Genomic DNA, 26,949 nt, shown 5'->3' on the forward strand with positions numbered 1-26,949 from the left:
AGTCATTTGTATCGCACACGAGACTACAAGCATTCAACCAAACCGGCCCATCTGAGGCACCGCGCACGCACGGCTGCATCTTGCTCGGCACCAGAATCGCTCAACACAATCTTTAAAACATAAATTTGGGTGCTCTGAGGCGCCCGAACCGTGCAACAGGCGAGGGGAGGGCCTCTGCCTGCGGCGTCACCGCTGGTACCCGTCTCCAAGGATAGTTGCTGCGGGCGCGCTCGCACCTTCTGCGCTGCGACAGAAGTAGAGGCACCTGGCTGTCCCGTGACCCGACCACAGCTACCTGTGGGGTCTTCTTCGCTCGGTTCAGTCTGCGCTCACCAGTGCGCTAAACGAACCCACCACCCCCTGCACTTTCCATTCCTTCAGGAGCACCCCTCAGTCCGCGCGACAATCCCCCTCCCCTCGGCTCGGCGGCCAAGTGCGCGCGGACCTTTGAGACCCCCTGGCACGCTCGAACCCTGGCCCATCCCGCGTTCCCCCGCAGCCAGCTGAGGTGGGCAGCGCTGACAACGCACCGCTCGCTGCGTGCGCACCGCCCTACCGCTCCCGGCTGGGCTTGGCGCGTGTGTCTATCTCGCTATCTCCCTTTACGCTCAGTCTCTCGACCGCACTGTCTCTACCAGTTCTCTCTCCGAATGTCCCTCTGCGCCTCTTTCTTGCTCTGCCTTATTCTCGAACCCCACCTGGCCCGTTTGTCACTTCAGCTGTTCTCTGTCCACCTGTCTGTCCCTGGTATCGTCCTGTCTGTCTTACTGCCCCTCAAGCCCCAGGCTTCGACCCAACTCAACTAATCTTTACCTCTTCCGCAGTTCTACCAAAAGCCTTCAACTCCCGCTTGCCGGGTTCCCCCGATGTCAGGAGAACGCACCCGTCCCGGACCAGGTGCGAACGCCTCCCACCCTCCCGGACCCCCAGCCCGTCCCATCCCGCTCGGGGGGTCCACTCGCCTGGAGGCGAGGACGCCACACTCCGGGGTATAGCTCACCTCTCTCGGGATCGAATTCAGAGAGGAAATGCCTGGCCACGAGTTCGTGGTAAGCAGTCTCTTGCAGCTTCAGACGCTCCAGCTCGGAGAGGCTGTGTATAGATATCATCTTCGTCCTGCGGTCCGGGTTGTGTCCTGGGGCTCCTCCCAAGACGCTCACTAAAAAAATGAAGGCAGACAACAACAGCAAAGGGGGCATGATGCTGGGGCACCGTGTCCTTGCTGCCTTCAGAAAAGGAATGCAGCCACCCATTCTGGAATCGGATGATTATCAAGGCTGCATCATCCAATTGTCACTGGACCTAGTGAAGAGAACTATGTGGGGGCAGGGTAGAAGGGGGAGGGAAAACTGGGAGGCGGCTTCACCCTTAAGCAGAGCTGCCTCTGGTTGCTTACTTAAAAAAAAAAAAAATCCAACTTTGAAAAAAAAAAAAACTCAGCTCTGAACAGACAGTCCACAGAAGAGAAACATAATTAGAAAAAAAAAAAAGAAGAAGAAAGAAAAAGATAAAAAAAAATCAACCAACCTTGCAATAAAAAATACACATTGAGACAGCAATGAGGCAGTATTTCCCATTAGGTCATTAGAACATTGATGGAGTTTACTTTTATTTTTTAATAATAATATCTGGTACTGGTCAAGGTGGGTGAAATGGGCACTTTCGTCTAGGTTAGAGGCACTGTGAATTTGTGCAACTCTTCCAGAAGGCAAACTGGACACATGGGTCTGGAGCCAAAAGCCATTCCTAGGCTTTTGACCCAGTGATTTCCCTTCTAGGAATCTATCCTAATGAAATCTTCCTACAGCCAGGAAAAACCATATGCACATGATCCATAATAGTTATAAAAAAAAAGTAGTCAGACAATGAGACAAGTTATATAAATTATGAAATGGCCACAATATGAAAAAATTATGCAATCATTAAAGTGATGTTTACAAAGATGTTTTAAACAACAAATATAGAACACAGGATTGCATTCATTATAATTTCAACTATGTGAAGAAAAACATGCATAAAGATGAAAGATGAAGGAAATATATCCAAATACCAGCAGTGTCTATATTAAGTGGTGGGATTTTGTTTGCCTTTGCCTTTTCTCTATTTACCAAAAATTGTACAACTTAATTCTATTACTTTTTCATGAAAAAAAATCAATTTGCACCAAAACAAACATCATTTCCAGGTCATTTCTAGGGAGAATCCCTATACAAGATTGGTGAACAGAGTGGCGTTTGTCTTCATGTACTGGAAAACCTGCTTTGTATGTCCCTTCTCCATGATGCCCATGATCTCATACTGCATTCACGCTGCACAGGATCCCCCAGTGGGTATCTCCCTGGACCCCAGACAGCAGCCTTTCCTACTCATCCTCACCTCTATTATTCATTTGTTCTTACATTTATTCATTCATTTAAAAAAGAAAGCCCACTTTGCACCAGGCACTAGAGATTCAAAGATGAACAAGATAATACTTACTCTTTTCATAAAGGATTTAACAGTGCTGCGAAGGAGATACACAGGTTAGCAACAATTTACAGAACCTTGTGATAAGTCAACCAGCCAAGATATAAACAAAGTACTGTGAGAACAGAGAGAAGGAAACATCTAAGTCTGCCTGGAGACAGGGGGGAGGGTGGGGGGGGGAGAGCATCCAGAGAGAGAGAGAGAGAACAGCTTGTGCAAAGGCAGGGAGATTGGAAGAGAGGTTGTCATATTCTTGAAGCTGTCTAGAGGGTATGGAAGGAGATAAATCTGGATAGGCAGGGATGAGATCACCAATGGCCCTGTAACCCACGTTAAAGAGTTGGACTTTCTCCTGAAGGCAATGGGGGAACTACTGCAGGGTTTTAGGCCGAGAGTGGCAGAGTCAGAGCTGCAGTTTGGAAAAATCAGAAAGGGGTGAAACGCCTGGTTTGGGTAGAAGACCTCAAGTAGGTAAATCAGCCAAGAGGCAAGAGATGCTAACACAAGTCAATGTCTCTGGGGCTGGGTTTTATGGGTAGAATTGATGGAACTTAGGGAAAAGTTTAATTAGAACAGAGAAGAAAGAATTCAGGATTGCTTCCATGTTTATGGTTTGGGTGGCTGTATGGATGCAAGTTCCTCACAAAGAAGATAATTTGGGACATAAACCTTTTGACAAGAAGGAAAGTAGCTATGTGGCCACTTTTCTGAGCTGCCCTTTCCCATGGAGTTTTACCATAATTGTCTATATATCATCTGGGAGTTTAAATTTCAAAGATCAGGTAATGTGACTTTGACAGAGAGAAGGTAAGTATGGGTTTATTTTTCAATAATTTAAATGAATGAGCTTTCCTGTATCCAAACACACAAACACACACACACACAAACCACCCTTAAATTTTGTCTCCGAAATTCTTTCGCCCACTTTCCTAATGGCTAAAGTCACCCATGTCAGAAATGCTTACCAGAGATCTGAGTATGAAAAAGGTCTGCAGTATGAGAAAGGATGGGGGGTGGTCTTTCTATGGCTATTAAACTGAGCTAAGGAAAAACCCATAGCAGAGGATTGTAAAGCTCCTTCAACTACAAGGCACCATCCCCTGAGCCCAACCATCAAACTGCAACCACAAACTGACCATTTTAGGCAATGGCACAAGCAAAGCACCTAACCACAGCCCCAGGCAAAGCCTCTAGCAATCCCCTATTTGTGATGGCAGGTCCAGAGTCTACGAGTCAAGAGACTCATCCTGACCCACACAGCCCAGCTCTGGCTTAATTTTTCTCCCCCTCACCCCTTGCCCCAATTCGGACATTTATTTGTGTACCTGTCTTGGAGCTTCAGCTCTTTCTTCTTAGCGAGGCTTAACAGATCTGGTCATCCAAGGAAGAGAGCTGGTTCTTTTCACCCATACAAATACCAGGATGAAAATCAATCCCTCCCTCCAAAAAATAACATAAAAATAAGCAAAAAAAACAAAACAAAACAAAAAACAAAAACAAAAAAAAAAAACAAGGAGAGAGAGAGAGAAAAGCCTCTGAGAGATGAGTCAGCCTAGATGCTTACAATTCCGAAGGAAATCAAAGGCCTTGGAATAAACCGTTTGTCATTGCCTCCTGCTCAAATATACAGGGCTAAACTTAAGAGCAGTCATTCGCTGCAGTTCTGCCAGCAAAATTGGCACTGTCTTGCTTGCCTTCAACTCCTTCAAGGCACCAGTAGGATACAAGACAGAGGCAGTTAGGAAGGCCAGTGTGCCCAGGCAAGAACGAGCTGGGCGGGGTCGAGAAGGGGGGCAGGTTGGCAGGCTTCAGCACTGTGAGAGAGGCACATAGCAAGTCCTAGAGATTTGAATATCTGTCCTTAGGCCTGATTTTCCAAGCTGAACACAAAAGAGGTCCCCTGCAGAGAATGAAGTGCCAAGAGACCTCTTTTGCTCCAAAGTGTCATCTGCCCCCCCCCACGCCATGGCAATGGCCTAAAGTGACCTTGAGATCAAAAAGGTAATAAAGAAGGAACATAAAAGCAAGCTGGCTCAGCTTCAACCTAGAATTCAAGACATTTGCAAAATCAGTATCCTCAGACAAATATCTGTAGTGGGCGCTGGAGTTAGAGTCAAATACAACTAAGTTTGAAGGCAAACTTGACAACGTCCAAGCTGTGTGGCCTTAGGAAAGTCAGTTGAATTCTCTGACCCTCAGAGGCATCCTCTAGAAAATGAGGAAATAACACAGTACCCATTTCAGCACTTGTGTGAGAGTTATATTAAATAATGTACGTGTGATATATTAGCATTGGTATTTTATAAACGTCATACCGAAGGTTCTTTGCAGAGAGTCTGGGTATACCAGAAAACATAAGGCTTCAAAAGTAATTTTAAAATTAGAGTTTGTATCAATGCATCTAAGGACCTACTCTGCTCAATCTCTACTAAATCTGAATAAAATTAAAAACAGGTAAGGGGATCTTGGGAGACTATTTGGAGCAGATCTTTCTTCTTCAATCTCCAATTTAATCAGGATAAGGTATAAAAAAATCTCAAAACGCTAACTACATAGGTCGATTTTTCAAATGTTATTATTCAAACTAGTAAAATGCCTATATGTCCCAAAATTTATTTCTCTTTCAAGCCATCCAATTTTACATTGTCACTAGCAAAAGAAACTATTAGTTCATTTGGAGCAGTAAAGAGATTTAGGATATTAGCTAATACCGGGACAGAGACTTTTAATAAAGGGAGGTGGGACACCTAGATAGATCAAGTCTCCAGCAATACAAAAAGAGGAAACAAGCCTGTTCCTCGAGTCCTCCCAAAATGTACAGCACAGATGGAGAGACAAATTAACGTCAGAAAGGTCACCCACTTCGACACTGTGAGGGTAGAAATGCTTTCAGCCAGGCATAAATCCACAGCCTTCACAATTTGGAGGGCTAATTTACTCCATTGCCCCCATCAACTAGTTAGAATATTGTGGCCCTCACTAGTAAACACCTACAAGAAAAAAAAAACAGGGACTGCACAAATGCAGTGGTTTGAATCCTTTTAAATTAGGCACTTTATGGCCCCATCAGAATTTTGCTGCAAGCTTCCGAGAGCTCTTCAGAGTTGGAGAAATTGATAGTGGATGAGGCTGGGTACCCAGAAGGTATTGCAACCGGTATGTTATTCAAATGTCTACAGGAAGCGACAATGGATAAAGATATCCCCATTAATATATCACAACATGGGAAAGAGATACTGGTCTCTAGATGAAAACATTTGGGTACCGATTTGGTCTGCTGGCACATTACCTCCTTCATCCCTGAGCATTAATGACTTAGCCTTTAAGTTGATATCCCATAGCCTCCATTTCAGCAAGGGCTGCAGACGCAGTGAACATGACTCATTTTATCCTACGCAGTGGTGATGCCCCAAGATAATTAAACCTAGGGATGATGTTTGTCAATACATGGAGTCAGCCCATCATGTCATAGCAGAAGCTCATAAACTGGTAGTTGTACTGTTAAAAATACATTGAGAAAACCCCTACATTCCAAAAGAGAATGTTTAAAGAACTACTTAGAATATTATGATGGTTCAGAGATAGAAGGTATCTATCTAATACATAACCTAGTCCAAAACCACCATTTTACAGTTTGGAAAACTGAGGCTCAGAGAGGGACAGGGGTTTTCCCAAGGTCAGACAGTAATATGACAGCATAGCCTAGACAAGAACCCAGTTCTCCTCAGTCCCGGGGCTCTGTCCACTGTCCCATTCACCTCTGCTCTTAACAGCTGCAAAATTCTGCATGGCTAATAATGAAATAAAAAGAATGCACATATAATCAAAGCCAGATTTCAGCCAGGGTAGGTCAGATTGAAAGGCAGGCTGCCACCACAAATTACAACCTCTTTGTAAAACAAGTACAGTCGTCATTCCATAGATCATGGGTTGCCCTTTTTAAATTTTATTAACTGGAGAAACAACTCAAGCTCAGGATGGTGAAAAGCAACCTTTATTCTGTAAACACCCCCAAAGGATAGTGTAAACAAGGTGATGTGACATCGAATACAACAAGATACAGATAGTCTCACTAGTATCTGCAGGATGCGTCATGGTGCATAACAGTGCTGGCATCATACAGCTATGTCATCGTATATCTTTTTTTCCCCTCTTGGTTACTCTTCTATTAAGTTGAAGTGGAAAAATAAAAAGTAAGTTGTCCCATTCACAGGAAGTAAAATATTTTTAAATGCCTAATTTGTCTTGTACTTTTTACTTTCTCTAAAGCTTTTCAGGCCTATTAGCTCCAGTCCCTAGCACACAGTAGGTATTCAATAAGTGTTTGTTGGGTAATCATAGGATTATAAAATCTCAGGGTTCTGAGAGAACATTAAGGTCTTGTAATTAAAACAGCTATTCATGATTCATGAATAAATGAATCATGCCATTTTATTCTCACAACAACCCCTGGGAAGGAGGTAGGTGGGGATTATTTTTCCAAGTTTTACAGATAACAACAAACCAGGGCTGTGAATAACATGTGACTTACCTGAAGTTGCATGCCATGGTAGTTGCATAACATGTGACTTGCCTGAAGTTCCATGCCATGGAGGAATATGATTTGGGACCCAGGCATCCTGACCTCTCCCCAGGCCAGGCCTTGCCCTTCCTACCAAACCATGCTATCTCCTGGTATTTACCACCGATATCTGCTGTCTGTAACTGGGAAGATCCAAGTCAGAACGACCTTCTTTCCTAAGGATGTGCCCGGGCTTATGAGGTCTTATTTATACACGTTATCCTGTGCCGTTCCTTGGGAAATAGGAATATATATATATGCAGCTTTGAAAAAGGCTATGATGGAAGGTAGAGAAGAGGAGTGGGTAGAGGAGGAGGGCACCAAAACCCTTATATTTTCCTCCCACCACCATCTCTCACTCCACTCCACTCCCATCCCAACCTGACAGTGTGCTATCCTATAATGCTCCTGAGATGTGAACTGGAGCTTGAGTTCAAATTCCAGCCTCACCACATGTAAGTTCCCAGGCTAACTGCATGCATGACTTGGAGCAAATGGTCTTATCTCTCTGAGCCTCAGTATCCTGGCATTGCAAAATAAGAATCATGATAACTATGGCATGGCTGCGAAGATTAAATAAAAGACAGGATGGAATGAAAGCATCCTCCAAAGGGTGAATGGCTGTTCCAAGGTAAGGAAATTTTGCCAAAACACCTGAGAGTCAAATGTGAGGGGAAGACTGAGCAGAAGTGCTCCTATCTGGAATGAGGCAGATAGTGCCCCCACTGAAGAACGCCTCTGCACCATCTTTTGACAGTGAAAATGGGTATGCAGCCACTGTCAGCAGGAAGCACACTGTCAGAGGGGATGACATGAATTGTTTCTTCACTGGGTCTTTCACGATCAGAGATCTGCAAGGCAGCTAACTGAAGGGGATGAGGGGAGTAGTCTAGGCTGTCAAATGTAGACAAAAGTTAACTGACCCACAAAAGGTATTTAGCCCATACCTTTGGCTTCCTCAGCACAGTGCACAAGCCACCCATGCTAGGAATGGCAGAGGGAAGGTGTTGAGGGGAGAAAGGGGGCATTTGGAGTGGAAAATCCCAGTTCCTGCCCTTAGGAATTTGCAGCCTAGTTGGAGGTTACATAACATCAAGGGTCTGAAGGACTATCAAAGAAGGCCCATGGATCTAATATCATCCTTTCCTGTGCTGATTTACATATATTTCTCCCCTTTGTTCCTTTAAGAAATAAGAAGAATTTACCATTTCCCAAGGCTCCACTGAGAAGACCCTTATACTCAGCTGTAGGTTTTTACTATGCGCTCAGTAAACTCTGATTCATTTTTCCCATCTTCTCAACTCCCCGGTGGCCACCACCACCACCAACCTCTCTCTTTGAGACACACTTCCTTACAGACACACACACACACACACACACACATTCCCTCTCACAGATGTACATGCACACATCCATCACCTCTTCGTACTCTCTAAGATATGCATTTTCACACACAGAATACACTTCTCCAGCGTATTCACTGCAAGACAGGGAAGGAGGGAGATGAGACTCTGAATTAGAGGGAGGGTCACAAGCCTTTGTCCCTCCAGGTCGCAGCTGGGGCTTCTGCAGAGTAGGTGAGAGAGAGCTGACCAGTGGGGACACTCTCCTCCAAACCATTTGAACAGAGACCAAGCCAAGAAAATCTCCAGGATGAAGTTCTCAGAATGCGTGCGTGGAGCTTTCTCTCCTTTCTCTTTGCCCCCTTCTCTTCTTTGATTATATCTTCCCCAATAATACTTTTTTTTGTGTCAGTTTTCTTTTTCAAAATCATTCTAAATGACTGTCATAGAGAATTGAGGTTGTGAGAGACATTTCTCCTTGTAGTTTTCATGATAGAAATGTCATTTTAAAACTACACTAAAGAAACCATATTAAAAAAAAATAATCTGTCTGTCGAACTCCCTATCTAGCCCACTCCAAAAGACACCATTATCTTGTCTATGACAATGAGAAAAAAGCCCTGGACCACAAGTCAGGAGGCCTGCTCCTTTACTAAGCAGCTGGGTGGTCTTGGGCAAGTCGGTGAGTGGTGAGTGTCTCCAAGCCCAAAACGCAACCACACAACTGGCGTGATTTATTATCATCATGTTTATCTAAGAGCGCTGTCGAGACACAACTCGCACGTCTGCAAAGTCCTTGATTTTTCTACGGGACTCGGCTAACCCCTGGGCACAGGACCGCGCTGTCGCGGTCCACAGCTGGACAGTGCGCCCCCACCCTTCGCAGGCCCAGCTGCTTCAGAGTGCAGGGTCTGAATAGGGTCTTTTTTTTTTAGCCCTCCCTACCGGACGAGTCCCGCCCAGCTGCAAACCCCAGGCCCGGAGCCAGGCGGGGGAGGGGGGGTGGTGGCGAGGGAGGGAGCGGGAAGGAGGGTGCTGCGGCGGCTGCGCCCTTAGCCCCTCAGGCCTCGCCAAGGTGGCTTTGGCCTCTGGAGAGCCCTGTGCAGCAGAGCGCTGCCTTCGGGCCGAGTTGCGCTGCGCGCGCGCCAGGCTCCTAGGTGACTTGAAAGAGCGCAGAACCTGCAAAGTTCAACAAAGCCCGCGGGCCCAAAAACCACTCTCTGCTGCCGGCTCCCTCCAAGAACTAGAAAAACCGCATCTTTCTTGCCGCTCTACGTTGGTGCCAAGAAATGAGAAAGCATAGGCAACTTGCTCAGTACTGTCAGGCCTCCGCACCCTCCTCACGTCGGGCTGTCCACTTGGAGTACCCCCACCTCCCTCTCTCTACCCCCAGTGGGTCGTACTGGGGCCCCTGGAGCCCTTGCCCCAGCACTACCTCTTGGCGACTCTTCTGGTCCGGCCAGGGAACAAGTAGCTGCGAGACCGGCTCCTCAGTCCGGCTGTGCGGCTGTGGCCCGTCGTGGGACGAGCTACTGACGCTGTGAGCGCTGGGCTCTGCCGCTCAGACTCCCCCACTCTCTGTACAGCCCTACGCGGTGAAGGGACTGATTCATAGCAATTTTCCACACAGCCGTCAGCTCAGCGCCTTGCGCATGCATACCTGTTTGCTGAATTCCCTGGGCTACTCCCACTGTTTCTCATTGTACCCCACAATCTGCTCTTCCCCTCCCTCCCCTTATTCAAAACTCATCTCTTTTTCAAGATTCAGCCCAAGGGGTGCACTGAATCTTCCCCTCTCCTGGGGAGGGGGACATTAGAGGGGAAGAAAAAAGCAGAAGCAGAGGTTCAGATGGTCAAGAAACCTACCCAGGGCCTCAGGGCTAATTAGTGGCAGAGCCAAGAGGAAGACCCAGAATTCCTGGACTGTTCAGGATACTGTTTAGGATACTGTTTTTCACACCACATTGCTTCCTTTCTACCCTGACTTGTGTGTGTGTGGCATTGGAGGGCAAGGAATATCCCTTGTTGGCCCTATGCACACAAGGATTGCATACAGAACAAGCCCCCTCCCCTCACTCCACGCCTTGTTTCATTGTTCCTTCTCCTTGTTTCCTGTACTTGTCCAGGTCCTCTGCTCCTCCAAACTCATAGACAAAAGGGTCATTTTGTCCAAAGTTCATTCAGCAGCAAAAGCGAACAGAAGCTGACTTCAGAAGGTCGACCAGCCACCTGAATCAGAGTGGTTTCAGTACCCCCTGGTCCACTATTGTAGTCTGCATTTTTCTTTTTGTGCCTGCTTCGCATACCTTGGGCACCCGAGGAAGTCAGAAGGCTCTCCACACCTGTCCAAGCCATCTTATCTTCTAAAACCTCTTCCAGAAATGCCCTCTTCTAATTTGCAGACCACCAATCCTATCTACAAATCACCACACAATCAGGAAAAAATATATATATATTATTTACCAGAGCCAAGTATCTTCATCTGATACAACAAGGGCAATATGCGGTTTTAAACACAAGATCTGAAGTGGACAGGGGTTTCAAACACATAATTACATTCCCTGCCAATCAAATTTTCTCCTTTATTGGGCCAAGTAAATGAACAAAGGGAGAGTGCTGTTGACAGAGGGACGGGAATGGAGAAGAAAGAGAAGACAGTCAAGAATGTCAGAGACTGTGGAATGAGCCTGGCCAGAGGGAAGGAGAGGGAAGCTAGCTGGAGTCTAGGCAAAGGAAAGAAGAAAGGGAGAGGGTAGAGTGTGAGTGTGGGATGTACCAGCTGCTGGCTCCAGGCATACACAGATACTGTGGCAGCCCAGGAAGATATGGACTTATTCCTCAAAGGCTCATGGATGTGCCCCTTAGGGGTTGGGATTGGAAATGGGATCCAGAAGTCCAGTGGCAAGTTTCTCTGATCCCCTAGCAAAGAGAGAGAAAGCTTCTTGAGGTAACACTGAGGTAGTCTCTTGAGGTGGCTCTCTGGTGCTCTCTTTGCTTTCAGAAGTACCACCTCACCACCACCACCACCACCACCACCAAGATGCTCTCTTATCCTCTTCCTGCCCCCTCCCCACCTGCCTCCCCCCTTCAGGAATGGAATAAATCCTACCCAACATAGGAATGTCAGTTTTTTCCTTCCATTGAAGGAGAGGATCTCTCCCTATCCTCCTGTTGGAAATGGGCTGGGTGCTGCCCCTTTATACATTCTAGAACACCATATCAGGAGAGGGGGAAAAGGGAGGGAGTAGCTGTCGGAGGCTGGTCCAACTCATCCCTAGCATCCTCTCTCCATCCTCTCTTGAATGTGAGGTTTTCTGCAGCCCCTCCTTCTGGCCCTGGCAGCTCTGCTCCCCTTCCTCACTGCAGCACCCTGCAGGCAGTCCCCTTCCTTGTGATGAGACACTGATATTGGGGTCCATCTCCCTGGTGATGCTTGCTTTTTAAAGTGAACTTTTAAACTAACATGCCAGGGAAAGATTTGAGTTGGGTAGGGGAGGTGGTATTGTCATATGAGATGAAAGGAGAAACCCACCCAAGTAGCCAGCTACCTTGACAGAAAAGCAACCACCAATGTAGGGATTGGTGTTAGGGACACTGGGAGATATGATCTGAACCCAAGTGCGCAGGGAGCCAATTTTGGTAGAGGACTGGTGGGTTGTTGATTTGGATTACAGTGATCACCTTGGTAACAAATACACAAAGACCACATAAGAGAAGGTAGACCACTGGATATCACCCAGCCTCAGTTTTCTAAACTGGGGAATAGGGAGATAAATGCTTACCCCATAGCACTTGGGGAGGATTGTTTGAAATACTGGCAGAGAGCCTCCTTGCCCACTTAACTTCCTTCTGGGTTTGGGCAGAGGAGAGGCTACAGCCTGCAGTTAACAGCCAGACAGGAAAGGGCCCAGGCCATCTGCCTCTGGACTCAGCCCTCCCTCTTAGCTGTCTCCAGTCAAGTTGACATAACATTTTGTTTTAATCTTTGCACATTATCACATACCCTATTGATGTGTCCCCTTGCTACTGAAGCCCAGAGAGGGAAAAGTACTTGCCCAAGGTCACACAGTAAGTGGCAAAGTCCAGATTAGAACTCAGGCCTCCCACTACCCCACTTCCTCCTCTATGAACCCTTGTCAGAGCTGTCTTTGGGGATTTGGTGGAGCTGGAAGTGGGGAGTGGGGTATACGAGCTGAATTTATGCACATGACCATAGCCACTCTACCGCTTAGCCCCAACCTCAGAGGATCAAGCTCCTGCCTCATCCCCCTTCTCATCATCTCTCACGTAATCTCCTCATGCCATCTTGACCTGATCCATTGCCACTTTAGCACCACCTCTGCTGCCCAGCTCTGGGGGAGTGACTCACTTGCTAGCTGGCCAGGGCCTCTGCCCTCCAGGAAAGAGGCTTTCCTCTTAATTGACTGCAGAAGCCTCTGCATCAGTGAGACAATGCCCTTCCAGGCAGGCTTTGAGCTGGAGGACTTTGAGGAGGAATAGAATAGCTCTCATCCAAAGCCACTGCTCCCCCCACCCCCAACAGGGCCTGGAGTGCCACTACTGGAGTCCTCCCTCTAAGTTCCATATAACTCCTTCGGTACTCACAAGTTTCAGTGTTTCTGAGGGTTTTCACAAAGGGCATCTCTTTTCAGCACGTATGTGTGTGTGTACCTGGCACTGTGCTAGGCACTGGTGGGACATAAGGTAAGAGCAGACATTCCTGGCACCCAAGGAGCACTCATTGTCTGTTTAAAAAACTAAAGTGGCAGCTTGGAGAAGGGGGGATGAATGCAGGAGAGTGAGTTAGGAAGTACCTGTGAGGGTGGAAGTGATGGAGAGAAGGGTCTCTCCATTTCTTGTCGTCAGTGGCACAGGGAATTCTCTTTAAACACAGCACATTGCTTAAGAAATTGAATGTTAACCCAAAGCCTGTCCATTCTTTGCCTTTCTGTCCTGGCTCGGGAGCATCAGCTGGTGGCCATGTCCTCCTCCCAGCCTCTGACTTCCCAATTCCCAAATCTGTACCTCTTTGATGGGGGCGGGAGGCAGGACAGGGAATGGACATCCTCAGAATTTAACTGGGACTAAGCACTTGACATGTATGATCTTTAAATCTCACAGCTCCACCACTACGTAAGCCAGTGACTTGCCAAAGTGGTCAAGCTAAGCGGTGGAAAAGCTGGGTTTCAGCCCTACATCGGCTCCGAAGCCCGTGCACTTCCCACTGCACTTTCCGCAGCATTTCACAGAATCCGTCGCGGGAGCGCAGTCCAGTTCCCCCACCTTGCCTTCCTTCTTCACCCTCTCCTCCCCCCCCCCCCATCCGCCCCAGCTGTCTATCACTGTGGGAAGACAGCGGAGGACCTTGGCCAGAGGCGCATCTGGCCGCGGAGCATCCTGGAGTGAACCCCGTAGCTCACTACAATGGGGGTGGGGGGCTCCTCAGACTCCAGTTTCCCCGAGGGGAGCGACAGCACCGAGGCTACGCCGCCAGAAGTGCAAAGCACCTTCGGAGATTCTACCGCCCCCTGCCGCCCCGTGCTCGAGGCCAATGCCGCTGTTCTGGAGGGTCTCACCAACTGTCCAAGAGCGATGCGGATGGGCCTGGGCTGCAGAAATCCCTGTTGCATGTGGTGGTATAAGCGAGAGAGAGACATTTAGAGTGCCCTACTATGTGTCCCGAGCCCCGGTGGCGCAGTGGTTAAAGTCACTGCGGTTTGAACCCACCAGCCTCTCCGTGGGAGAAAGATGTTGCAGTCTGCTTCCGTAAAGATTATAGCCTTGGAACCCTATGGAGCAGTTCTGCTCTGTCCTACAGGGTGCTTATGAGTCGGAATCCACTGGACGGCTTTTTTGGTTTACTATGTGTACAGCGGGTCGGCAATTTCTAATAGCCCTTGAATTTTCTGTAGAAAATTAATTGCTATGCAAAATAGTGAGCTCTCCATTGTCTTCAAGCTATACTAGATCAGGTTTCGCACAAAGCTTGTCTGTGGGTCTAAACTCCTTACTTCTTAAAACCTATCAAGCTCCCCGCCGCCAACAGTTGCCCGCAGCTTTCTCGACTAGGGGAAGACAGAGCACTCCCTGCCTCCCTCCCTAGGGGCAGAAGTCAAGGCGGTGATGGGGCCTGGGGGAGGGTGCGAGGAGGTGGAGCCTGCGCAACTGCTCCACCGCGAGTAGTCAGGGTCCCAGCAGAGCCCGCACGCCGGGAGCAGCCCGTGCGCGGATTCCCCGCACCTTCCCGTTTTCCTAGGCTTCTGGGGATCCAGCCTGGACCCAACTCACTCATTCCCTTTGTGGGGGAACAGGCAACAGGCGTATTAATAGGGCAACACCCCAGGTCAAAGGGAAAAGGGCGTCAGTGCCCATGCCAAGTGTCCACGGAGCTTCCTGCTCCCCCAGCCCCGCCCACCCATCCCTCTCCTCCCCTCCTCGCCCCCTTCTCTTCCGCCCGAGGGAAGGCGGGGGCGGGCTGTGTGTGTACGTATGTATGCATGTAAGCGTGTGTGCGCGCGCGCGCGCGGGTGCGGGATGGCTGTGTGCGTTCAGTGTGTGACCGGGCGGTGTGTGCGCGGTGCACGTTTTAGCACGGGTGTTTGGTGTGGTGTGCATTAGGTTTGCTCTCTGACATGCAGCGTGTGTTTGCACGGTGTTTGAGTGTGCACGCTTGTAGGTTGTATGTTTCTGCCAGATTGTGTAGTGTGACTATGTGGGTGCGGTCTGGATGTGGGTGTGTTCGATGTGTGTTTCTGCCGAGGCTTGTGGTCATTCTCTGGTGAGCGTAAGTGTGCGGTGTGTGTTTCCGTGTGTACCCTTTAAAGCATGTGTATTTGTGCATTTGGTGTGTGTTTACACTTAGATTCGGTGTGTCAGTGTGGTTTTACGTGCGGTGTTTGCTGTGTATGTTCTTGTGGGCAAGGCGTCTAAATGCAGCCGACTTAAGGTGCCTGTGTTCAAAGGTGTGTGAGGGTGAGGTGTGTGTCTTTGGGTGTGTTTGGCTCCGATGGAGCACTGGAGACCCTGTGTGTCTTGGAAGGGAGATCACTGCATGAATGTGTAGAGGTGCGGTGTGTGAGTGCACGGGGTTGTTTAAAAGACCCCGAGTGACCGTGAGCACGGTGTGTCTTGGGGAAGGGGCAGCGTTGCAACCCAGAATTGGGAGGAAGGAAGAGGTAGGGGCGGCGACCGGGCAGGGGCGCCCGCTGGCCTGACCTCCCCGTCCAGCCTGCCTGCTGCCTCGCGCGCAAGGCCCGCTGGGGCAGGGCGTGAGCTTACCTGGCTGCAGAGGGAAAAGAAGAGGAGGGCGCTGCACGTGACTGGCCAGGTAGGGCGCTGTAGGGCGCAGTGTGTGGGCTGGTGGGAGTAAGCCAGAAAGATTCCTGGACTCTGACCCGACCCCCCTAGGAGATCCCAGTTCCAACCCAGCTGAGCCTAACTATTTGCTCAGGACCTAGCTGTTTCACACCTCCTTGGCTTTGTGTGGGCAGATCCAATGGCCCGGAAAGCCCTTTCCCCCGTGGGCCTCATGATAATCTCCTACTTATTTTTTAAGACCTAACTCAAGAGTCAGGAAACTTTCCCTGCTTTTCTGTTCCCCCTCCAAGTTGAGGATTCCCTCCTTTGAGGCACCACAGTTAAACTCTTCCTACTTTTCATGACAGGATCATACATAAGTGCCATTATTTATTTGTCTCTCCTTACACTTTCAGCTCCTGGAGAGAGTGCCTGGTATATAATAAGAATAATAACTATAATCATAATAATAATGCTGCCATTTATTAAGCACTTACTGTGTACCAGGCACTGTGCTAAGTATTCTTACATCCATTATGTCCTTGAATCCTTGCAATGACCCTGTGAGGTAGATAGAGTTGTGATTACCACTATTTTCCACATCACACATCAGGTTCAGAGTAGTTAAGTTACTTCCCCAAGGTCACACAGCCAGTAGGAAGCAGAGCTGGTATTTGAACACAGATCTGTCATGCTTCCTAAACTTTTCTTCTATGCCAGACAGCCTCACTAAGAGCCCCCTGGTTCCTGCTAGACATTGAAGTCTCTATCAAACAGTATCGTTTTGCAACAAATCTTTCTTTCGAGTTTACTGACAGCACATAGAGTGCTCAGCATAATTACTTTGTCTCTCAGATAGCTGATACCTTCTCTACCTAATTACCTGCTTTGTTGACACCTCAAAATCTTTAATTACTCTAGGCACATGAGCACCTCAATAGTTCCAGCGCTGGGAGCTCTCCTTAGTCTGGTGCTGAAAGAAAGTGCCCAGAGTGAGCATTTTCTAGCCATGGGGTAGGGAGAATTGAGTATGGAGGGGACATGAAGACATACGGACAGAAGTGTGTGGGGGGTCAGGGTGGGACAAAGGGGTGGTTTCACAGCTCCCCCAGACAGGTTTCCACAGCATCAGCACCAGAATCTGGTATGCAGTGAATTTCAAGCAGATCAGACAGCTCCATATCAAACTGCGCATAGACCAGCAGAGCCCCCCTCAGAAAAGATTCCTAAATGGACCCCATTTTGTATTATTCATGATTGAGGGGGGACACTGTGCTTGCCTAATGGGGCTCATGCTGCTCTAATGCTTTCCGGCAGCCTCATCTGAGAAATCCAAATGAAAACAATACATTGCATGGGGTGGGGGTGGGTAGTTATTAGCCCAGTCACAGCTAAAGGGCCACTGGAGGCACTGGCTACCAGCTCAGCCCCCAGGGAACCAGCCTAGACTGCTGCAGAGAGGTCAGGGGGTGGATAGAGACGGACAAATTTAACAGTGGTGAGTCACTTCACCACTTTTCAGGGGGAAAGTGAGAAGCACGATTTAAATTGCCACTGTTATTATTGTGCCCTTTCAACTGGCACAAATGAGCCTGGTATGCGGACGAGAAGCAGCTGGAACATCCACAAAGCTTCCCCCCAGCTGGGCGTGGGTCAGCACCTCATCCCGGGTGGGCACAAAAAGCATTGCCTAAAGCACTGTGTAGCCAGAAAATCTCCTTTTGAAGAAAAAAGAGGGGTGGGAGGGGGCTGGGGAGGCCAGTGTAAGTTATGCAGGGTACAGACTACCTGAAGCCCATTGGCTACATGGCATGTAAATCCTACAAAGAGTGCACGCAAACTTTGGGATCTCCCAGCGTCTGGTCTCAGACATTCAGCTTTCCTGCTGCTGTAGGGCCAGCCTGACATCTCCTCACTCTCTAAATATACCAGCCTCACACTCAACTTCTTCACAGATATGCATGTGAGGCCTCTTTCCCTCCTAAGGTTCTCTCCCTGCCTCCCCTCCACACCTCTCCTGCACACACCACTGGGTCACTTTCTAAAATTCTGTTGTGTAAGTTCCACCTGGGTTCATGAAGACTGTTTGGTTTGCTCCAGCTCAGTGTTCCTGCCTGTGAAATGGGGGGACAAAACTTCAACATTAAAGAAGCCAAAAGCTCCAGGGCTGGAACTCCAAACATGCAATCCTGGGCCAGAGACTATTAGCATAATGGAAGGCTACCTTTACTCCTCCCCAAACAAAAACCCATTGCCATTGAGTCAATTCTGACTCATAGCGACCCTATAGGACAGAGTGGAACTGCCCAGGCCCCTATAAATGATGGGGTAGGAGGGGCTACCAGGACCCTTGTCAATATTACCACCAACATGAGGCACACACATACACACTTTCACACACACACATTCCTTAGAGCTTCCAATCCCCACCATAAATCTCTCTCTCTTCAGGGTTCAGGAAATGTGTCTCCCGGACATAAAGACTATATAAGAAATTGTAAAGGTGGAAAAATGCCTCAATAACCGCACTACTGCCCAGTATAAACAGAGGTATGTGTGCTTTCACCCTAAAACTGAAGAATCCGTAGGGGCAGGGCACCAAAATGTGAATTTTATTGAGGACGGAGATCCTGATTTCTCCACAAGATTAAAGGGCTTTAAAGATCAAAGCCTTCCTCTTTTCCACAGAGGCAGAGGAAACCACAGGCTATGGAGTGAGACAGCTTTTGAGTTGGTATCCCAACTCCATCACTTTCTTGATGTGTGATCTTGGGAAGGTTACTTAACCTCTCTGAGCCTGTTTCCTCATCTGTAAAATAGAGATGTTTACTATGCCTGCCTCAGAATTCTTCAAATGATTGAAAGAGGTAAAACATGGAAAGCACCAGCCAAGTGCTTAACACATATAATAAATGCTAAAGAAAAGGTTAGTTAATTCCCTCCCCTGTTCCCCGCCCCTCCCCACCCCCCACCCCCGCCCTTCTCAGTGTATAGCCCAAAGTGTCTCAATCAGGGTGTTCAGGGAATGGAGCCAACTGACTGATCTGCCAATTTTCCTCATTACTGCTTGTCTGACACTCTTGAAATAGTCCCTCTCCTTTTAGGATGATGTTTTGATCAGTCTAATGCAGCCCCGGAAGAATTGGACCCCAAGTCCAATTCTCACCCTGTGGTTTTTCCTGGCAGTGTTAATGAAACTAAGGTTTCAGATACAATATCCACACAGGAAAGTCTCATACTTTCTGTTCTGTGTCCAAACTGCCACCTACTCCAACTATGGACTGAGCCCCCAATCCTGGCTGCAGACCCAACCCCAACCCTGTCTCCTAAACATGTATCATTGTGCTCAAGAGAATGAGAACACGAATATTTCCTAGCTAAGGTTGCCCCATTGCCCCTGGGTTTTTTTTTGGGGGGGGGTGGTTTTTTTGTTTGTTTGCTTATTTTTTCTCTCTCCTCCACCCTAGAAATTAAGAAGAATTCCCAACCAAAGCCATCCTATTGCTAGCAATCACCAAGGTTAGGGGTAGATGGGTTGATAGAGAGAGAGATGCTGGTTCTCTGAGTTATACTCTGCAGCACCTAAAATACACCTCAGATTAGTTATTCATTCCCCCTTGATGGAAAACAAAATCTACCCTGCAAAATATGGTGAAATGGGAGAAGACCCCAATATGCACCCTTCCTCCTTGATGCTGTTTCCTCCCTCTGGAGACAAAAGCAACTCATTACAAGTGAAGACTGCAGTTAAGCAGGGAGTGGTGAGGGAAGGGTAAGAAATTGGAGGGGTGGGAGGATGGGTATAATCCCAAGGAGGGATAAAGAGGCTACAGCATAAAGAAGTACTGAGAGTCATGGCAAAAGAAAAAAATCTTTTGGGAGCCCAGCCTTCAGGTATTCCCAGTCTCTGGAAATTTCCTTCAACCCCTCCCTCTCATTATTATTATTTATTATATCGTTATTCATCCTGCCTACTACCCTCGCTAACCCTAGACTCCCCCCTGCAGAATAATCTAGGAATTTAGAACTTCTCCAGCTCCTACCCCTGTCTGTTTCTGAGGGGTCCTGCAGCCTTTGCTTTGAGGAAGAGAATAGGAGGGGTAACAACCAAGGGTCAGCCATATCATGCAGCAAATAGGTGCAGCAGGGGTTCAGGATAGGCCCATGCCACTAAATAAACTTCCCTGGGTGCAGGGACCTACCGGCTGCTGGGTACTGAGTGCCCATCCCGAGGAAGCTGTGTGGTTTCTCAAGAGGTATATCTGAGATGTGACAGTGGCTGCCAAGACTCATCAAACATGCCATCTACCTACTTCTGCTGATACATGTGAGAACAAATGATACTGCCAGAAGGAAAGAGAAATCGTTTCCTGGTGACTCAGAGCCCCAGCTATGAGGACACAGGTAGCATCTGCGTTGCATCTTTCGGTTGAAATGTGCACCTTCTCATAGAAAGGAATCTACAAGTTGTCAGTTGTGTCAAAGACCAGAGTTTGGGCTCTGATCAACATCAAACTGACCACCTAGTAAATGCTTGCTGTATGTCAACATGGTGCCAAGAGCTATGCAAATGTTCTCTCTTTTCATCTTTCTCAGTCTTTAAAATCAGACCAAAACGAGTTCTAATCCTTGCTCTGCCAACTGTGGCAGCGAGCAAGTTACTGAATTTCTCTGAGCTTTAGTCTTTAAAATAGAGATAATAATACTTACCTCAGAGAGTTGTTACGAAAGTTAAATGAGATCATTTATGTAAAGTGACTGGCACATAGTAAATTCAGTAAATGTTTGGAAAAGGAATAAAACATATCTTTTGGTGCGTGAGCCATAAAGAAGAAAAACAAAACAAAACATTGCTGTCAAGTTGACTCTGGCTTATGGCAAGCCCATGTGTTACAAAGTAGAACTGCCCCATAGGGTTTTCTTGGCTTTAATCTTTATGGAAGCAGATCGCCAGGCCTTTCTTCCATGGGACCAATGGGTGGATTCAAACTGCCAACCTTTAGGTTAGTTATTGCTGTTGTGTGCCGTCAAGTTGATTCTGATTCATAGCAATATTAGGTTAGCAGTCGAGTGCAAACCGTTTGCCCTACCTAGAGACCTGAGCCATAGAAGGCATTTAATAAATGGCATCAATAATAATAATAAGTTATTATTATTGCTATTATTTATAATGCCAAAATGTAGGTATTACTATTCTCTCTTTAGAGAGGTTAACTTGCTTACAGCAACACTATAAAAGCTGGTCTGGGATTCAGACCAGTTCTGCTCAATCCAAAGTCCACCCAGTGATAAAGGGCATTTCGTGATCATGGGGAGATCCAGTTTGGTTGACCTGATCTAGTCATTACATTTAAACTAAATTTGAAGGAAAAAACTTAAATTATTGTGCTATTCTAGGCCATTGTATAGACAAATTATTTGAATACTACAGGCTCTTAGTTAGACTTAAAAGCCTTGTTAAGTTATATGAGTAGTTTAAGAACAAACTTTATAGAGATTTTAGAAAACAGAGAAAAGGGAGGAAAAAAAACCATTATCCCACCACCTTAATGCAATCTGTAGCTTCACCCTTTAGCTGAATTTTCTCCCAGTCTTTCAAAAATGTGTATTTGACGTAGTTGTAATCACACCATTTTCCATGTTGCTACATATTCTTCATAAACACCATTTTATGATTATATACTAATCTAATAAATGCCTATATCATAGTTTATTTAGCCATTCCACTATTGATGGCCATTTAGGTTGTCTTAGTAGATAATTGTGAAAAAACACAAAGGAAAGATGTTGCTTTCATTATTGCCACAGCCACCCTCAGGGACCTAGTGTCCTGCTCTATTAATGCCCAATATGCTTTCTGTCATTTGATATTTAAGCTTGATGAATGTGAGATCTTCTGGAGCCTGAGGTACATTTGCAAGGGTATTTTTTTTGCCACTTTTCATCACACGGATTCTGCATTACGGCCTCATGGTGGATAAAGCCTGGGCTAACTCTACCCCGAGAAACTAAGCTCTTGGAGTATCACAGTTTTTCTCCTATAGAAAAAAGGTCTTTTGAGGTGCAAACAAGTGATTTACAAAGGACCTCTGGGAAGCCCTGCCATTGGTAAATAGGAGTGCTCCATTTGACAATCTGACCAGGGGAGTGGGGTGTCTAATTGGCCAACCCATCCTGCTGCAGCTCAACTAGACCTGGCCTCAGCAAATCGATTGGGTCCCATCTCCAAGAAAAGATCAAATTTGTATGTAAAATGGGCCCCAGGGTCTCTTCAACTTTAGAGTTTTGGCTGCTTTACAGAAGTCCAATTGTTTGAGGCCAAATCCAATGCCAAGAGTGAACTGGGAAGAGAATTTCAAGTGGGTCAATCTTGCTGTCCCTTTCCCTGGGAAAGAAGACCTTTCTGGAACACTGTTTCTCCCAGACCACAATGATGCCTCTCCCAAAGGCCTTCATATGGTCGCCCATTGCCCACTGTCACCCTGAGAAGATTGGTCTGAGAGGCCAACTGCCTCCCGAGCAGAGGGAGAGGGGTGAAGGAACATTTAGAACACCTCCCCCACTCTGCCCGGTCAGTGGCCAGCTTCTGCCTCCGCCCACCTCTGACTCCTGAGGATTTCTGGAAGGCATTTGAAGGGAGGCACCAAGGGCAGTTATAGCTCCACAGAATATCAATAGTTACCCACAAAGTTACCCTTCACATTGTACAGCATTTCCCAGGGGAAGGGCAGTGAAGTGGGTTCTTACCTGGTCAAAAAACTGTGCCGAAAGACCAATTACCTATTTCAAAGGGCTGTTGGGTGACTGAAGTGAGATTATACATGTAAAGAACTAAGCCTAGGGCCCAGCATCTGGGAGATACTTCATACATATTAGCTGCTATTATTATGAGTAAGAGTGGTGTAGGCAGTGATGTGTCATTGGGCATGTGCGGGGACAGATCTCACCAGACTAGAAACACAATAGTGAATATAAAGTTTTGCATTTGGGTTCAAACAACTAAATACAAAATGGAGACTCCAAAAAGAACTTGGGTCTACTTAAAAAAAAAAAAAAAGACTTAGTAGCTTTAGTTGAAAATAATTCCAAACAAATATATTGTGTGATGTGTTTGTAGTGTGCATGCATGGGATTTGTGTGTGTGTGTACGCATGTATGATATGGGGATATCGTGCTGTGTGGGGGAAGGAAGTATGTGATGTGTGAGTAGTGTGTATGTGTGTGAGTGCTTTTTCCCAGGTATTTGTGTGCACATGTCTATGTGGGAGCTGGTGTGTGTGTGTGTGTGTGTGTGTGTGTGTGGCTTTGCATGGGCATGCATTGGTACAGGAATGTGTATGTATGTGTGTATTTATGTCTACGTACATGTGCACCATGGGTGTGGCATGGGCTTCCAAAAAGGGGAAAGCCAGTCATCCAGAACTATATTTATGCAATTGGTGGGGGGGGTGGCTGGAAACCCTCTTTTAGCCAAGTTACTGGGCATTTGCAACTTGGAGCATATTCAAAGAAGAGCAGCTAGATGCAGGTAGGGGCCTTGCTGCCATGTCACATGTTACACAAATGAAGGAACTGGGAGGTTTCATTTGAATATGGATAGGGGTGAGTAGAGGGTGTGAGGGGAGGAGGATCCTGAAGGTCAGCACCAGAGCCAGAAGGTGGAAGCTTCCAGGACATTTGGATTGTTTAGGGAAAAACCTGCTAATAGGCATGGTTGGAGTCCCTGGGTGATGCAACAGTTAATATGCTCGGCTGCTAACTGAATGGTTGAAAGTTCGAGTCCACCCAGAGGTGCCTTGGAAGAAAGGCTTGGCGATCTACTTTTGAAAACTCAGCCACTGAAAACCCAATGGAGCACAGTTCAACTCTGACACACATAGGGTCCCCATGAGTCAGAGTTGACTCGATGGCAACTAGGTATTTGTTTTGTTTTGCTCTTTAGATGAAGATGGCTCCCTTGTGTGATACTGACCACCACCCTCGCACACATGGGGTTATTCATATTCTTGATGTCATTGGAATCACACAGCATCCTTGTAAGTCAGGCAAGGAAGGGTGGTTAGCCCTGTAATGCCTTAAAGGGCATTTTATAATACCCTATTTATTTACTTTTTTTTTTCATTCACTAGAATCACATATACACTTGAAAAGCTATACAGAGCAAAAAATTAAACTCTCCACGTGCATGCAAATCTCTTTCCTTCTCAGAGGCCTGTGGCCCAGAGACTGTACTTGAACTCACCAAGTGCGCCACAATCTGTTAGCAGGAGTTTAGACTCCAGGGGTGGTTCTCAGCAGGGTGCTGGGGCTGATGAGAACTAAAAACAGTGCTCTACTGAATTAAATTGCTGAGGTCCCTCCTCTCCCCTGCCTGTGAGGGGGCAGAGGAAAGAGGAGACAATCCCAGGTTTGGTCTATGGCTGGTGACCAATGACACACTCTCACCAATTTAGATTTTGGAGGTGGAGATTATGGAAAAACAGGTGGCTATGGGGCCAGGTGGCAGCATGCAGGAGGTGAGGCCTACCAAGGGAGAGTGAAGGACAGTGTGGGTGGGGGTCCTGAGGGGTCTCAAAAAGAAACTATAAGTCTCCTGAAACTTGAAGGAAGAAAAAAAATCCGTTTCCAAAATGTACGTTGTAGAAGGAGGTCCAGGAAGGGGTGAAATGCGAAGTACATACTTACACCCATACTGTGATCTTTGCACACCTATGTCCTCACTTCCACAGGGATAGGAGAACCAAGTATTGATCTCTGATCTCAAGTACCCAGGGAAAGACCCAGATTAAAAACCCAAGGCCTCAGCCATTGGGCAGTTTGAGGCAGTGGGCAGCTGGCAGAGCCTCAGCAGACCCAGATCTGCTGCCAACTCTTTGCGTGACCTTGGGCAGGCCTTTCCCATCTCTAGTCTTCAATGTCACCATCTCTTAAATGAAGGGGTTGAATTCGACGACTCTAGGGGGCTTTTTCATGTTGATATTCTGTGATTGAGATGGGGGCAAGGAGGGCAAGCTTCAAGGAAAAAGGGGTGACCAGGAACCCCCACTTCCACTGCCAGGGTCCCTCGGCTTTGGCTGCCCTGGCAGGGACATTCATCCTTGGGCCTTCGGGCGCGCCTGACCCTATGCTCTGGCTGTCCTTAAGGGCAGCCAAGCCAGCGGCTCCGCCTCCGCGCTCGCCCCGCGTCCTGCAGAGCCATTAGCATGATTGCTCGCCATTCCCGGCAAAAAGCCGGTGATTTATGCGGGTCTTTTTTTTTTTCGACGGGGCCGTCCCTTGGGCCAGGAACAATTAGCTAAAGGCCAGTGGGAAGGGAGGCAGTGGGCAGGGAGCCAAGCTCAGGGCGCCCTGCCGGACTGCAGCCGCCTCTTTTCCCCCTATGGCAGGCACCCCAGCCCCCAGACTCGGGACCCACTCACCACGGCGGGGGCGGGGCTCGAAGGCCGACGCGAAGAGGCAGTCCAGGATCCAGGCCATGGCAGATGCGGGTGTCCTCAGCCTCGCAGGGAACTTCCTTGCTGGCCGCGCACCGGCCGCCCTAAGTAGCCCCCGGTGACCACGCCCTGAGCCGCACCCTGCACCCAACTAAGAGTGTCTTGGTCACCGGACACCTCGGACATGTCACGAAGGGGGCAGGGCCTCGGAAGCCCCCCTCCCCCCGCAGGAGAGGCCGCTGGTCCCGCAGCCCCTTCCCCCACGCGGAGGGAGGCCGCGACAGAGCTCCTGGTTGAGGGCAGGCCCTTGCCCCTGTCCCCGGGAGCCTGGAATCTGAGGGGAGACGCCATCTCAGCCCTGGTGAGCCCCGAATCTGTAGAGGGAAAGAAGGTGTCTGCCCTCAGGAGCTCTTAGTTGGGCGCGTAAAAGCGGACCTGTCCCCAGAAGCTGGAGTTTGAGGGCGAATTGGTGCACCTGACCCAGGGAGCCTCGGATGGATCTGAGGGTGAGACACGAACCCAGTCCTGGAAAACCCTGCGTTTTAGCGGAAACAGCTCTGAGAAGGCCCATTCTAAGGGGGAAGGGGTGACTGTCCCAGGAGCCCTGAAGCGGAAGGGGAGGCACTGCCTCAGCTCTTGGGAACCCCCAGTCTTAGGAGGTTCCCTCAGCCCTGTGTAGGTCCAAATCTGATGTTAACTCACTTCCCGGCTCTGGAGGACCAAGAATGTGAGTAGGAGAAGCGACTGCTGCCCCCCAAGGAGCCCTGAACATGAACCTGAGAGTGACTTTACTGCCCTTGCTCTGAGGAGCCTCAGGAAGAGGGAGATGTTCTCCTGCCCTGGGAACCCGCGTTTTGAGGGGAGTGATCCCCCACTGAAATAAAAGAACAGAGTGTCAAGCAGTTGTCAATGTGGGGTGCCCCTCAGTTGCTGCTGAACTCTAAGGCCTATGCTTTTGCTCAGAGCAGAGGCATAGGAGAGGCACCGACATTTATTTTTAGCAAGAATTTGATATTTGCTATTTCAATGGGGGGTGGTACTGGGTCGAATTTCTTTACACCTCTTGATGACTTTGTATTTTTAAATTTTAAATACATATGGGGGTGCATGCTGCAAGGGCTTCCGTGTTTGGGGCTTCCAGTGGTGATAATCCAGCCATGCCCCCAAGTCTTGGGTTAGAAGCAGCCACCAGAAAAAAAAGATGGTCAGAAAAGGCTTCTGAAGGAAATTTCCTTTTCTGTTCAAGCCCAGGGGCCCAAATTAATTTCTCCCCCATTTCTCGGTTGGCAGTTGCACAGACGTGACTCTCTATGCATTGTTTTTCTCCACTGGGAGAATGGGGCTCTGTCTATCAAAATGCTAGTGAGGAGGTAGAAAGAAATATGGAAAATCCTCTTTCAACAGCTTGATTGCAGGCCTGAGGAGTGAAAGCTGCAATCACCGGTCCTTTGGGGAGAACAGTTATTACATTTGCTTTGTTAACCACTGATATTAGCATTAACGTGGCAAAAGGGATGCATAAAATGGAAAAATCGCCTGTACTTTGCCGTGCAATTCTTAGCAAAGTAGAGCCATCGTCGGAGTTTAAAGGGCTTCCACTCATTTTCTTTCCTTTCTGGGAACCATGGTACCTCTCTGCCTTTTGCACCAATTTCTAAATCATTTCCAATTTTCCCTGTTTTCTAAAAGCAATCAAAGACAACAAACATTCACCAGACCTTCTCTTTCACCAATTTCTGCTGTACGAACACCCAGTCATCCAAGCCAAACAAGTCTGACATCTAGAAATGTCCAGTTTCAGGCTCTGGATATTGAGACTTCAGCCTTACCCCTTCCCATGAGCTTATCC

General features: G+C 47.8%; 1 protein-coding gene across 2 annotated transcripts in view; it reads right to left on the bottom strand.

Annotated features, from left to right (window-relative positions):
• The window catches only part of ARHGAP36 (Rho GTPase activating protein 36), a 31,082-nt gene extending 5,931 nt beyond the window's left edge, over nt 1-25,151 (bottom strand). Inside the window, exons 1-2 of one of the 2 annotated variants that reach the window (XM_049873409.1) lie at nt 25,086-25,151; nt 1,001-1,159 (exon numbers count right to left, since the gene is read on the bottom strand). In XM_049873409.1, the coding sequence (XP_049729366.1) occupies nt 1,001-1,159; nt 25,086-25,143 (217 nt within the window). In that variant the 5' untranslated portion in view covers nt 25,144-25,151. Of the gene's footprint in view, nt 1-1,000; nt 1,254-25,085 lie in introns of those variants that run through there. The other variant, XM_049873408.1, reaches the window with a different exon arrangement.
• Between the last annotated feature and the right edge of the window lie 1,798 nt (nt 25,152-26,949).

This window comes from Elephas maximus, chromosome X (assembly GCF_024166365.1).
Source record: "Elephas maximus indicus isolate mEleMax1 chromosome X, mEleMax1 primary haplotype, whole genome shotgun sequence".
Classification (NCBI taxonomy): Eukaryota; Metazoa; Chordata; class Mammalia; order Proboscidea; family Elephantidae; genus Elephas; species Elephas maximus.